This window comes from Salarias fasciatus (genome assembly GCF_902148845.1).
Source record: "Salarias fasciatus chromosome 7 unlocalized genomic scaffold, fSalaFa1.1 super_scaffold_4, whole genome shotgun sequence".
In the NCBI taxonomy this organism is placed as follows: domain Eukaryota; kingdom Metazoa; phylum Chordata; class Actinopteri; order Blenniiformes; family Blenniidae; genus Salarias; species Salarias fasciatus.
This window is the reverse complement of record NW_021941229.1, coordinates 14,612,905-14,627,863: the sequence shown is the minus strand read 5'-3', so window position 1 is coordinate 14,627,863 and position 14,959 is coordinate 14,612,905. Positions and strand designations below refer to the sequence as shown.

Genomic DNA, 14,959 nt, shown 5'->3' with positions numbered 1-14,959 from the left:
AGATGAGAAACGTATAAAGGAAGCACCGTTTAACAATAGTATTTCCTAGTGGAATATAGTCATATGCTAGCTACTGTGGTTGATTGTAACATCTGGTTGTGTAATTCACTTGTTTCTCTAGCATGTTAACTAATATTTGTTGTTGTTTAAATGCTCCCAACTAGAAAATAGCAGTTTTTAAAGTGGTGGTTTTCCTGATTTCCCTGCTACAAGATGTAAAAAAGATTTGTTGAATGATTTTTCTTTGTAGATTTGAAGATTTGCTACTTATCTCTGTGTTATGCAATGTACATTTGATATTTTTAAGATTATAGCTAATGGACAGACAGTGATTTCTTCTTTATTGATAGGATGAAATTGATCATCAGCAAAAAACAAAAATGAATATTTTACCTTCACACCTCATAATCTCAGTTTTTCTAGCATAAATTCAACTGCTTAAATTCAGCCCCACTCAAGCCAAAAGCAGTGCGGACCACACCAAACAACCTCCAGTAAAACACATCAGACCTTTTTAAGCCCTGACATAATTTTCAGCATCAGTAATCGGCATCGCTCTCCTGACTGGCTGGCCGGGGATTGTGTGTCTTCTCGGAAGTGCGCCAAGGCACTGAAAAGGTTGATAACGAACAGCGTCGCTTGGCAGGAGCTGGCAGAGATCTGTTGCTGAGACCGGGCAGCAAAGTAGGGTGACAAGGCAGCCATTATATGTGTGTCGGAGCTGCCGGCCAGTCAGAGACAAAATGTTGGGTTTGTGTGTAGTGCATGCACGTGTGTGCCTCTGGGTGAGTACTACAGCTTATTTGTGTTCATAATACAGCTGCGTGAGCGTTTGCGTTTAGGACAAGCATTACCTGGCCTGATCTTATTTATTAATCCTGGTATGTATTGCCAAAGCCTTGATAGCTGAAAGAGTTGGTGCAGTTCTCTATTTACTTATACGTCTGCTAAATCAAAATTTTTGCATTCAAATAACACCTGGGTTTTACACATTACTGGCAGTCCCTGTGGTGGAAAGAATAAAATAAAAAAATTCTACACAGAGCTTCAAGGTATGCACAGAGGGAAGCCAATGGTTAATCATATAGAATGCAAGTGTGCTAAAAAAATAGAACCCAGCTGTCTTTGAGCCAAAAGAATTCTAAACATCTGAAAAGTCTCCTAAAGAATAGAGGATATGACTCAACTGAGCACTGATGCAGGCGACCTTTGATTTCTATTGCTTTTGTTTGAGTAGTACTCTGCCGTTTCCTTGAGATATTCCTTCTTCTTTTTAAGAAGGTATTCACTGAACAAAACATAAATGAGTCAAACACAAACTCATGGTGCAGAAATCTGCAAGTAGTCAATTTCTGAATCTGTTTGGGGGTTTTATCGCCGTTGCTCTATAAAAAGTGTGTGAAATAGCTGACTTGCGATATTCACACAGTCAGTCATTGGTCTTATTGTTTTTTTTTTGTTCCTATTTTAGTTTGTAAATAACAAATTACAAATGTTTGGATCACTTTGGATATTGAGCTGTGTAAACTTTTATGAGTATTTTAATAAGCGTGTCCCCTACTGAACTACAATTTATGTGATCTATTTTTTTATTGAGCTACTTTGAGAATCGTTTTTTTTTTTTTAGTACTCCAGTGATTAATTTTTAAGACTCCTGATCTCATTTGTTGCCAATCACATCAAATCACATCATCGTTTTAACAACAAACGCCCATGCTTTATATCCCCAGTTGTTAACCATAAATGTTTTTTATTATTAATTTTCAGAGATGTCTATTGAATAAAACCAAAAATGCCACATTGACTTTAACTGTTTTGTCATTTTTTAATGTTGCAAGTTGACACTTGTGATAACTGTCATATGCATCTAATCACAATCATCTGATAAGACATCATTGTGATTGTGGACCAAACCACTGAAACCCACATTTTTTAAATGATGCAGACGTTAAACCCCACTTTAAAGTTATGCTGGAAATTATTGAGTTGCGATTAACAGTTGCATTATAATTTATAGCAAAATTACAAACTGCATATTAACAGGTTATGAGATGCTGCCGCGATGTGCAGCTCTGCTTCTGATAGGCTTCTGCGATGTTTAAAAAAAGATTAACTAAAACAACACTCAGGACTTCTGTGTGACCCACTGTTGCTCATTTCCTCAGTTTGCTTTGAAACCATGATGAGAACAAACCCAAGCCGAGAGTTTGTGTTTCCAGTTTTGTGTTTTGAACCCTAATAATAACACTCATATCGGCACAAGATGTAGTACAACCTTGTAGCAGCGCAGAGATATCCGCTGGTGGTGCGGTTTATTATGAATCACCATGGCAGTGTTATCTTAAGTCCTTTTAACTTTCTATTGTTGGAGTTACATTGAACAGGAAGGGTGGGAGAAGGAGCCTGAAAAGGAAGGAAAATGCAAGGAAACCTTAAAAAACTGAAGAGAGCAAGAGCAGAGAAAGCTGCAATTGTTGATTGAAATGTTAAGGAGTGTTCAGAAACGTGAGGAGAAAGGGGGGAAAAAGAGCGGTGTTTTGTAAAGAAACAGCCAGAAATAGTTTATGGTCTCTTCTTGATCCTCTGCCAGAACCTTCTTCTGTTTTTACTATAATAGCACCTCTCTTTATTCACTTGTTGCATCGTGCTTTAACACAAATATAACTGTAACAGAATTCTTCTGGAAATTAACTACAATCAATTCTTAACTCAGAGTTTCTGCATTCATACTGCAGGCCCAGCATGCCATTAGTCTTACCTTGACCTCCAGCTGGGCTCAAGAATAAAGTCTTTTTTATTATTATTATTGTATTTTAATGAAAGCTCAGCTGGAGCATGAATATGTTGTCATTTTAACAGTTAAATGTCAATTTTCTTTTGGTCCAGCGACAGCAACATCTGTTACAGAAATGCATTAAATCAGAGAATTTGGTATTCTGAGAATGATGTGATTCATTGTTATTGCGGTTTGATTGCATGGCCAATAGCAGGAAAATGCTCTTTTGTTGTCATTTTAACATAGAGCTACTTGCATGTTTAACGGTGGTGTGTGTGAATGAGTGAATGTGACTAACAGTGATCATTTGGCAACTGTCCAGTTAAGTAATGCACAGTGACTACTGTCCATTTAGGATTTACTTGTACTTCATTTTGGACCTTCTGGGCCCAGCAAAAGTGACTGACAGATGTAGAAGGTAAAATCTAATATACAAGTGTCTGTTCAGTGGCCATCATAGCAAGTCATTGCAACTAGAGTTGGGAAGTTTTTATACTGATAACTTTAATTATAATAATTTGACTTCCCAGAATCGCTTGATCAGGCCTTGTTCTTCAGGTGGCAGCCTGTCGGCCACCTGCCGCTCCAATACCTTTTCATTTTAGCCCGTTAGCTGATTTCAAAGTATTGATAAATTGGTGGCTTCAGAGAGATGAGAGAAGGTATAATCATGATTTCAACTACTTTCAAACTTGATAATGACTCTATTACTAAATCTAGTTCAATATGAACAAAAAATTTAGTTTAATAGTCTGAATTGGAAGACACAAGTTATGTATTTTGATGCAATTATCAACTGTATTTCTCAGACAGCCTTGTGCCTAAAGTAGTCGGTCACAATTTGGTTGTCTGCAAGTGAGGATGAAATTCTTACGGCTCTAACAATGATCGATCGTCATTGTAGCCACCACAATGAAGTTGCTCATCCCTGTTTTTTTAAGCACAGTTGGGAGAAACACCCAGTGGTATTGTTACCTCTTGTGCAGTGTACTTCAATCAAAGCTTCCTCAGTGTTGTTGTAAAGTGAGAGATGTTGTCTATAATTGATCTCAGCTTGGCTGCGATGGAAGTCGTCTCCAGTAGAGAGAGAGTGATGCATGTCAAGTTAGTTTGATCAAAAGGAACACTATTGTGATTGATATTGCTGTGATTGTTATTCCTGTCCATTTGCTGCCATCTGAACTCTGGTCATTCAACAGGGGGAACAAGCCAAATTTCAGTTCAAATGTGCGCTGACTGGTGCTTCAGTTTCACCTTTTGACTGACCAATGATTCAGCATATCCCTGTAGTTCATTTTAAATGATTGTGCACAGTGGTTGAATTCTCGAGGGTGCTTTTAAATGCTCAATTGGAAAAATGTTGATGACCAATTTGCTGGTAGATTATATAAATGGCTGAATGAATTGTATTATATTTAGATGGTCATGGGAGTCGATTACAACTGACAGTGGGTGAGAAGCAGGGTGCATCCTGGACAGTCCTCCAGTTCATCCCAAGGACAAAATTAGACACTCACATTCACACCATCTAGAAGCTTCTGTGGGAGATAAGGTGCACATATGCAGTGAGAACATGGAAACTCACATGGGGAGCCTCAAAACATGGCCTTTATGTTTGCGGTGAGCACACGACTAACAACTGCATCACTGAACGGCTTCGTAGAAATTATGTCACAACAGCTGTCCAGTGGTTTTGCTCAAATCTCTTTAGCCAGTGTTAGAAATGTCATTGTGAGCAAATGGAAGGTGACTGGCGTGGAAGCATTTCTATTTTTTCCATCTTTGGCCTCTACAAGTGTGAACACTGCTTTGAAAGCATTTACTTGTCAATCAATATCAGGTTAGGACAAAAAACAACAACACATTGTTGAAGTGCATACAGATCTGACTTGTTGGTGTGAAGTAAGCCTTCAGTGAGGAGGACTGACATGGATCAGATGGCTGTTTATACTGAGTTAGTTTATCATTTAGTTCCTCCCTTTCATTTGCATCTTCATTTCTTTGCATTGCATCAGGTCTGTATGAAAACTCTGAAAAGAAGTCTTTATTTTTTTTCTAATGAGGTGCTGTAAATGACCTTGTCACTGACTTTCACTGCTACTGTGCTCATTCTTTTGGTTTATCTTTTCTTTTTTGCACGCATTATGCTCTCTGATAATAAACACAGCCTCCGTCAGTCTCCCTTAAGTGATGAAAGGACAACTAAGTCTAATAAATAGTAAATCATTCCACCATTTTTAGGCAGTTTGTTAAGGTTCCACATTCTCTAGAAGATGCTTTTCATGAATTTCATTACACCATGACTGTTTACTGCTTCTTTCCTTTATTCATTTTTTTTATTTTTTTCCTTTTTCTAGGTGATTTTGCTCATCATCTCCCACCACTTCCTCCTCCCGTCTTCCATTCATGAGCAGCGTGGCTGAGTTTAACAGCGGCAGCCATGGATGACAAGGGCTCGGTGGGGAAGATTAGCGTGTCTTCAGACTCAGTGTCCACTCTCAACAGTGAGGACTTTGTCCTTGTCTCCCGGCTGGGGGACGAGACACCCTCCTCCACTAATAATGGTAGTGATGACGAAAAGACAGGACTGAAGGTAAGGTTGGTCTGGTGTAGGTGCAGCCAGGTGGAAAACGGTGGGAAAGAGTGTTTTTAGTTGTAACACTGGTGCCAGATCTCAGGTGCAAAGTGTCATTTTCAACTAATATCATTAGATGGTTGGTACTAAAGTACATTGAGGATGCTCGCTGGTGATTATAATCACAATGTGACCTTGATGACAGTAAAGAAAGAGAATCATAAAGCTATAATTACAGGACAGACTGTGCTGCAGGGTAAAAACAGCCAGATGAGCACTCATTTTCTTTAAAGTTCAGACTGATTTTTGCTGGTCTCATTGCATAAATTTCCAAACCTATTGATGATTATTGATGTGTGTGTTTTTTGAGAACAAGATAAAGGAATTTTCCACAAGGGGAATAACCTCTATAATTTTTTAAGATACTAGGTTTGATCTAGGAAATGTTTAAGTTTAAATTGTGTGTATGATATGACTTTTAAATATTATTTCTGTTCTTTTACTTTTAAGTGTAACATCTTCTATTGAATTAATGAAAGTATCACAATTCACTGAGAAAGTGTTATTCATCAAGAATACATATCTGTGTGCTGTGAGTCAAGCTGTGAACGCTTTGCATACCTGCTCACTTTTAGAGGAATATGAATGGAACTGGCGGAAATTTATAGGCAGTGACTCTCTTTCTCAATTGAAGATGAATACCTGCATACATGTTCTCAAATGCCTCTTCCAAATATCAACACTTTGTGAGAAAACATCAAAGTGAAGAATCTCAGCACAGGACTTCTTTCAGTTATTCTCTATAATGGAGGGTTTATCCACATGGAAATAAATTGGGCACAGCCTGGAGCCATGAGGCGAGCTGCATCATGCTGTCAGGCCATGTGCCTGGTGGGTCGCTGCATCGTCAAAAAATATTGTGTCTTTCTTTAAACTGAACATACATTTTCGTATTATTCGATATTTCAAATTGTGTTGTTATTGTCGTAAACTACACAGTTCTGTAAATCCCAAAATTTAAAAGATGGTGGGTTCAAGAAAGGTGATTTAATGATCTGGTCCACCTTATACTCACTTTGATATGTTAATGAATGATTCATGGGGATGTAACTTCTGTTCTGTAGAAACTGATTTGTTAAATTTATGATAAAAGTATTAAAATTCAAGACATGTAATAATGTTTTTTTAGATTATTTTATGAATCCATTCAATCATATTTTTTTACATACAGTTCTTGGTAATATTCGTCTCATACTCCACCCATAACCATCCCACTAACCATTTCTGAATTTGCTTCCTCATCTTCACAACCTTTTTTGTCCATAGCTGGTCTTAAGTCTGTGTTGTTTCTGTTTGTCTGTTATACCAAACTCCTATACCGTGTAAGCCCTTCAATGTTTCTTGATGTGTGTCTGTCATATTTACATGTGAAGGTACCTGTTGGTGGTAAAAACCCACATTATGTCAAGAACCTGCAGGAACTGTTTTAAGAATAGGAAAACTGACTTTGTGTTGCTTGCTATTGTTGAGCAGTGAAGAAAAGAGGCAAGCGAAGGGTACAGTCAAATTCCACACAGACAAGAAAAGTCCGATGATGTTTTTGCTTTTTTTTTGTGAGCTGAACAGTTGCAAATATGTTCTTCATGTCAAGAATTGAGATACAATTAGCCTTGAAAAGTCATATTTCAAGCGATTTTCTTTACTTGAGCGTATCATGATCTACATGCAGCATTTAGTTGAATGCTTCAGGGAAATTCTAGTTTTGGTGTAGTGATGAAACATTACTTACTCTCTTGTATTTGTCAGTTGAGTGGATTTCACATGGCCTTTCATTGGGTGCTCTTGGATTGCAGGCTCACAATTTGACACTGTTGGTTAGTCTGTGTCTCTGTGGCCTTGTAAAGGAAGAGAAATGTCGCTAAGGTACCAGAAGATGGCGCCAGTAGAGCAGGGTTACCACATATACTGCTGATAGCAAGATGCTAAGCTCTGTGAAATTTGCTCTTGCTAAAGATGGCACAGTATCAGTTCAAGGATCTGGGGCTTTGGTTTCGCTGTCCTTTTCAGCTGCTACCATTGTGGATAAAAATCAGTACCTGACCTGACAGTCATCCACCGTTCTCAGTACGTTGTGGTGAAATCACTCCATCCACTGACTGTTGGCCATCCAGACATCATGTTTTGGCGTTTGCCGACACGCACCTGTACACATCTCCCTCACAGTCAGCCCATCTCAGTCAGGAGTGTCTAAACTTGTTGTTTGTTATGCAGGTGATTTCTGAGGAAGGGGTCAGCTTTAAGGTCAGTCTCTTCTCTCTGTATCTTTCTCTTGCTTGTATAAATATTTCTCTTTCTTTGTCATGTGATGTGATTTCGTGATGATTCTGTCTGTGATGATCTGTGCCTCCTGTACAATGACTGTGTTGAGTGATGGCTGTAGTTTTTTTTTTTTTTTTTTTTTTTTTATTACTTTGGTGTTGATGACTTGGCAGAAATAGATATTATTGCATTTAGACTGGACTGTAGTTGACCTCCCAGGCTTGTAGCGTTAATAGGCCTGCTTCAACTGCATAGCAGCATCATGTGTTTTTAACTTAGCTAGTAGCTGGTTTGTGTCAGATCCTATTAGCCAGTTGTCAAATCGCGCAAGCACAACAGAAGACAAAAAAAAAAAAAAAACCTCATGTACTTCAATATGACGACCTAGAAAAAAGCATCAGTCCAGTTCCATCAATAAAAATGTATTCTGTGGGAAAATACTGTATGTTACATAAAACTGTTGTTCAGCTGTCTTAAACAGAGGCATCTCTTTACTGCATTGCCTCTAAGTTGCAATTTGATTTAGTGTATTTAATTTTCAGAGTCCATCCTCCTAATTTGACCATGAAAATACTATGATCCCCTGACTCTATAATCTAATTGGGAATTTTGACCCAGAAGGGAGGTCTTTGTAATATGACTAATTTTCCAAAGTCCTGGTTGTGACATTTAAGCAGCTAATAGCGGCTACATGGTTTTAAATTTAAATTTAAATTCTCTTCAGTTTTGTTTGTTTGTATTGCAATTATGACATCATAGTAATCTCGTACCACTGCATATTTGAATCAGGAATAAAGGAGAAGGAATTCTACAATTCTATACGGGCAAGCGTAGGTGATAGGTGAAAAAAAAAAAAAAATCCTTTTAATGGAGAGAACCCTCCAGAGGAACCAGCCTGAGTGGTTCCAAGTCAGAGGAAACAGCCTTCGTAATGAAAGCACCTGCAGTTTCCTCAGTCTACTCTGGAGTTTAGAAAGTGTCTTATGGATGGTTTTCTTTGACATGTGCAAATCTTATTGTTGACAACCTCAGGAGCAGGTGAAACTTTAGGATCCCTGTCGTTTCTGCCACAGCTGCTAAAAAGATACAATAGCTACATCTGATCATTCACCGAAGAATTAATCTGAAATACCACAAAACAAGTAAATCCCATGTTTGTAGCTCAGTACAGCAGTCCCTCTGCGGGCGAGGTTAAATCCTCCCTTCCCTACTGAACATTACTCCGCTGCTGCAGCCATAGAAACAGGGCTGCGCCTCATTTTCAGGCTTTTCATGGCTTCTTCCACCTTGAATTTGCCCTTGGCGTTTATGTATTCTGTTATTGTGAAACAAGCTCGCACACACAGTCGGTGTCGACTCTGCTCTTCTGGTGTCTTGATGCCTGTATGTCACACCTGTAACTGACTTACCTACTAATCACTAATACTGGGCGGAATGAAGACGTAAATCTGGTGGCCTCCTTCAAAACAAGGCATCGTGACCCTTTCCAGCGCACTGCACTCAAACTGAATTCTTATCTCTTGGTGATCCACTGCACATCTCTGCAAGCTGCTACAGAACACGCAAACGCAGCAGATGCTGCCTCTTGGTCTCCAATCTGACGTTGTGGTGATTATCACATTGATTTGCAGAAGTAGAAATCACGGTTTGCTTAAATTCAAATGTTTTCTCACTGCCTTCTGGTGATTGTGTTCATGTCTGAGCCTGTGTGTGTCCTTGTTGTGTGTTTTTGCACATCTGTGTGTGCTGTTACGTGTCAGATTGTGGGGAATGGCAGCGAGCAGCAGCTCCAGAGGGAGTTAGAAGATGTCCTCATGGACCCGTCGGTAGCCGAGACCGGGCTCGCGTCGGGACCAGGGATGGACGCTCTGGGTGGGAGCGATCACGGCGCCCCCATCACGGCATCGCCCGTGCCGCCCGGCTCCGACCCGCTGAGTGCGCCGTCGCCCAAGCTGGAGATGGTGCTTCCTGTTCAGACAGCCCAGGAGAGCGAGCTCAACGAGAGGTCATACAGAGGTGAGCTTGGATGTGACGGTTTAATCCTCATATTCTTCTACCCTGAAGCTCAGAAATGAGTCTTATCTTCAGCTTTAAAGACTTTTTAAGACATTATCGGTGATATCTGAATCATAGTCGTTCTATTTCATTTTGATTTCCATACAGCAAAGGACGGTTTCCATTTTCTTATTACTTTGCTCTCTCTATTTGTTGCTTGGATGACTTGATATTTTATTACTTCACCTACCCACCTATCAGCGATCTTACATTGTCATTGCTTCTCAGATGAGGATGCACAGCTCTGAGATGAAGTCATAACGGCGTCCTTTTCGCACCACTCCCTTTCTTTCTTTTTAATGCGGCCCAGCAGCAGACGAATCCTCGTCCGATGGAAGTCCTAGCAGTCCCATTCCGGACGAGGACAGCGTCGTGTTCAGCCAGCTGACTTATCTTGGGTGTGCCTCGGTGAATGCCCCCCGGAGCGAGGTGGAGGCCCTCCGCATGATGAGTATTCTCAGAGGGCAGTGCCAAGTCCCGCTGGACGTCACGCTGTCTGTGCCAGGCGTGTCTGAAGGCACCGTCAGGTAGAGAGACCATCTGCACTCAGACTCAGTATGACATTGAGTTTTTAAGCTCGTAATGGTCAAAATTTTTGATCGGTTTTACCCTGTCTGTCAGAAATGATCACATTTAAAATACATACAAGGGTGTTTGTCTACAGAACACACCATGAGGGATTTAAACAGAGCAGATCCAGCTCACTGGCTCTGTCAGTATCTTCTATATTGACAATAAAGAAAGTCGGGCTTCAACTAAAATGTATTGTTGGGATTGCTTTGATATGTTTTGTCCATCCTGCTTGTAAATGAAATTCCCTCTATGTGGGGGTGGTAAAGTTTTATCCGCCTGGTGATGATGGTGATGATGATGATGATGATGATAATTCAGCAGAAAGGGGGATGCAGGGACCAGAGGGTGTGTCTTTCTCCTCTCCCTTCCAGCGTATTGCCCTCTGATTACATGCATAATTAGTTCCCGTTCCAAACTATCAAGATGCTGCTTACTTCAACACCCACTACTTACACATTAGTACAAATAGATGTTCTTAGCTGCAGTATTTAAGGTATAAAACAATATATATTTTTTCTATTTAAACAGGTTATTGGACCCCAACAACAGCACAGAGATTGCCAACTACCCGATCTATAAGATCCTGTTTTGCGTACGAGGCCACGACGGCACGCAGGAGAGCGACTGCTTCGCTTTCACCGAGAGCCACTACAACGCCGAGATCTTCAGGATCCACGTGTTCCGCTGCCAAATCCAAGAAGCGGTAAGCAAATATTGATTAAACCGTTGGTCACTTGATATATGCAGCACTTTTATGGGATAACTCCTGATTTGGAACGCCTCTTATAACACTTAGGGGTTTTCCTCTCTTTAATTCACTCTTTGCCATGTCTTTTCCACTCACATATATGTACATGTGTACACTCTGGTGTTGCCTGTAGCATCCTGCTTGACCTTGCCCTAAGTTGTTGAGCTTTCTGAAGCCTCGCCTGAAGGCTTTGGTGTCAGTGCGGGATCTTCTCCAGCAACCCCCGGGGATCACGCCATGCATCAGGCTACATTCCGCATAAGACATATAAACCCTGTACACATTCGCCAAAGCCACCTTGCAGGGGAGAGGATCTGCCGTGGCTTGCGTGCCGCGGGTTCCGTTCAAAAATGAAAGGAGAGAGAAGAGAATCCACTCAAGAAACTAGGTTAAAGTGTGGCTTCAATGTTCACTGACCTGATTTCTCTCTCATGCAAGCACTTTTCAATGTCATGAAGAGCCTCCAGACAGACGGTACTTTATCAGTCCAACTTCATTCTCCTATCCGGTTTTCCAGACACTCAACTGTAATTCAACCACTCACACCAAAACACCACTCAACACCAGTACACAGGTTTATGCACTCATTTAGTGAAAATGTAAACATGTTTCTTCTCCTCTCCCATCTTATTGCATCCATCCATGTCTTCCTTCAGACCCCTGAGCAACATATCACTCCGCACTTTCTCCTGCTTCGTTGGGCCTCACATTTTCATTATTAGATTGAACGGAGTCAGCCCATTGGTTCACTCTTCCTTTGGGGAAAGTGCCGCTTCGTCATATGCTTTACATTAACCTCCTCTGCGCAGTAAGAACTCTTAAAACACTGCCTTTTATTGAGGCCTTTTAACTTATTTATTCAGAAGTCTTATTTTAGGGCAGTCAGCTCAAAGACCTAATTCTTTGACAAATTTTAATTGCCGAAAAATAATATTAGCCTGCATTTCGCTTTAAAGTTTTCCTGTCCATCGCAATGGTCACATTATCATTGGACTTAGCATGAAAATAATAACATTATGAATAACGTTAAATCCAGTATAAATTGAAATGAGTGGAATATAATTCATTCTGCTCATTGACTATATGCATTTTCACTTTTAATTTTCTCATATATGTGTGTGTGTGTGTGTGTATATGTATATATATATATATATATATATATATATATATATATATATATATATATATATATATATATTTTTTTTTTTTTTTATTTAACTTGTGTAATTGTCCCAGATTTGCAGATGTTACAGAAGCACACAAAGCAAATCACGGCAACCACCAACTTTTCCTCCTCTGTGCCAGACCTCCTGGTCAGGCCCCAAAGGGATTCTGTAACAATTCCCAGTCCTCTCATGTCAACGCAGAGTTCTGTTAAGTTTCATGCACATCGACTTCTTTTTTTTGACCGTTAACTTGCTATTTAGTGGTATATCATTGAGTTTATTTCAGCTTAATTGGATTTATTATTGGATGAAATTACATTTAGGGAGACAAAGAAAAAGGGGGCAGTGAAAGTAATTCTGTGGCTGTGCCACGGCATTCATTAAAAAATGTCCCAAAGCTTCATGTCAGTATGATTAGAAACATAATACTGCCGAGTCAGAAAAAGAGTGGGAGTGGGAATAAAATAAAGCAACAGAAGGATTAACATTTTCCAGACCTGTTAAGGCTACAGTTTTAGATGGAGGCAAAGATTTAATTCAGAAGATCTTGTATGATTGATTCAAATAACCCAGAGATGAAAACAATATCTTTGTTTTGATTTGTTTTCTTTTACTTAGTAATTTCCATGTGTGTGTTTCTTACTTATTTGTCAACATGTTGTAGGAAAGCCATTTTTTAATTACAATTTTAAAATCATTTTATGGGTAAAGATGTGCTTGTTATTATTTTCCATGTAAAACTTTCAGTCGAACAGAAAAGAGGGCAATAGACAGAGTACAAGCTGTGCATCCTGAAATAAATTAAGCGACTATAAAGTTTAATGGCATCAAAACACAATGATTTGCCGAGGTACCACGGGGCTTCAGTTGGGTACAATTGTAATTCAGATATTTGACATGCAAAGACAGCAATAAAAGTAGTAATGTACAGAGAGCGTTCTGTACGGCAGAGCTGGGGAATGACAACTCCTGATCTCTGTACACAGCATTTGCGATGCTGCCTCTGGACACTAGGCGCGATTCATGTTGGTGTTGAGCTCCTTCGTGCTTGACTCAAAGAAAAAAAAAATCATTTGAAAACTGGTCAGTTTTTACTTGTGGTAATAATGTGAAGATTTCAGAACAACAGCTCCATTGTGCGATAATCATAATACCATCAATACAGGGGGTAACCGCCATCCTACACCCTAACATCCAGTCCCCCCGTTGTTTCTCGATAAATAAACTCCCTGCAATCCCCCAGTGCTCCTCTTACTGTATCGGGAATATAATAAAGGCTTTGTGTTGGAGAGGTTGGGAATAGCTTTATGCCCCGGCCTGAAAAAGAAAAAGAGAGCGCCGTGTTATTTATTGATAACAGCAGTTTCTGCACACCATCCTCCAGTAACCCCAAAGCGCTGCTGTTTACCAGAATTCAAAATGATCCCAAAATCCAAAACCACTGTGCTGCCAGTCTCTAGTTCGGTTAAAGCTGTTTATTATCACACATCTGATCAACAGAAAATATGTTTTTTCTACTAAATGCAGAACTCTCCAACGTAATGTGGAATCAGTGTGGAAATACTGTTAAAACATATAAATATATTATTACCCCTCAGTGTTTCCTCACTTGACAGACTCCAGCTGCTGCTCCTTCCCCCACCCCGCTAATGTCCGCTCCTCTTCACGGTTGAACATTCAACAGATCTCTGTTCTTCTGTTCTTTTTATGCTAATAACAATCATGCCTACACACTTGTATTTAAAGATGCAAAAATGGATTTTGGTGTTGATTAAAACTCAGTGGTTAATGTGCTGGAGAGTCTGCAGTCAGCAGAGCAGTGGGTCATTATGTAAGATTTTTGTTTTGTCTCTGATTATTAGAAAAATGTGTGCACAGTGGTCTCAGCTACATTTAGTGACTTTGATTGCTGCTACTGTTGTCGATTTACACACACACACACAAAAAAAAATCTTTGATTTGGCTATTCCAGTTTTGTTTGTTTTGAGTCTAGAAAATGTGCATCATCTGCCATCGAGGCAAGATGAGGCCAAAGTACGTATAAGGTACGGTGCCGAATCAGTCCTCAATTGACCTGTGTAAAGTCCAAATTCACAACCTAATGCAGACATTACATTATCCTCCGGAGGACTGTACTGACGATATGCCTGGAGAAGACAGTCATTTGAGGCTCCCTTATTCACTTAGTGAGAACTCTGATACAACTTAAGCAGTTTGCATTAACTATATACAGAAAACAAACAAAACTGGAAGGAAATGGACTTTTATTTCTGTTGTATTTACTTGCCCCCTTTTTGAAAGAAACAATTAAAAAAAAAAGCAATTGAAATACTAAACTAAAAAAAATGTTTGTTAAGTTGAAACAGAGAAGACTTTTTCAAAGGCAGATGTTTTTTATTGAATGAAATAGCCTCTGAAATACTCCATATTTGACCATATCTAAATAAAAATGTTCAAAAACATATGGGATCAATCAGTTCTTGTGTTAATATTTAACTTGCGCACATCTTATATTCAGACCAATACAACCATCCACAGTGTCTAGTTGGATCAATAGAATACCTGAGCTGCCTTGGCTTGTAGAAATTCAACTGATGCACTAAAATGTCATCGCAGACTCAAGCAACAATTATTATTTGGTTTTAATGGAGGAGTTTGTTGGGTTCATCCCTCATGACCCTGAATGGGATAAAGAGGTATAGAAGATGGATTGATAACTAATATGAATGATAAACATATTTGAAATT

General features: G+C 39.5%; 1 protein-coding gene across 4 annotated transcripts in view; it reads left to right on the top strand.

The window, feature by feature from the left end:
- Positions 1 to 14,959, top strand: part of rabgap1 (RAB GTPase activating protein 1) — a 70,532-nt gene that overhangs the window by 5,455 nt on the left and 50,118 nt on the right. Inside the window, exons 2-6 of one of the 4 annotated variants that reach the window (XM_030084401.1) lie at positions 5,134 to 5,369; positions 7,623 to 7,652; positions 9,431 to 9,686; positions 10,039 to 10,252; positions 10,827 to 11,001. In XM_030084401.1, the coding sequence (XP_029940261.1) occupies positions 5,217 to 5,369; positions 7,623 to 7,652; positions 9,431 to 9,686; positions 10,039 to 10,252; positions 10,827 to 11,001 (828 nt within the window). In that variant the 5' untranslated portion in view covers positions 5,134 to 5,216. Of the gene's footprint in view, positions 1 to 5,133; positions 5,370 to 7,622; positions 7,653 to 9,430; positions 9,687 to 10,035; positions 10,253 to 10,826; positions 11,002 to 14,959 lie in introns of all 4 variants that reach the window. The other 3 variants (XM_030084400.1, XM_030084402.1, XM_030084403.1) reach the window with 3 other exon arrangements.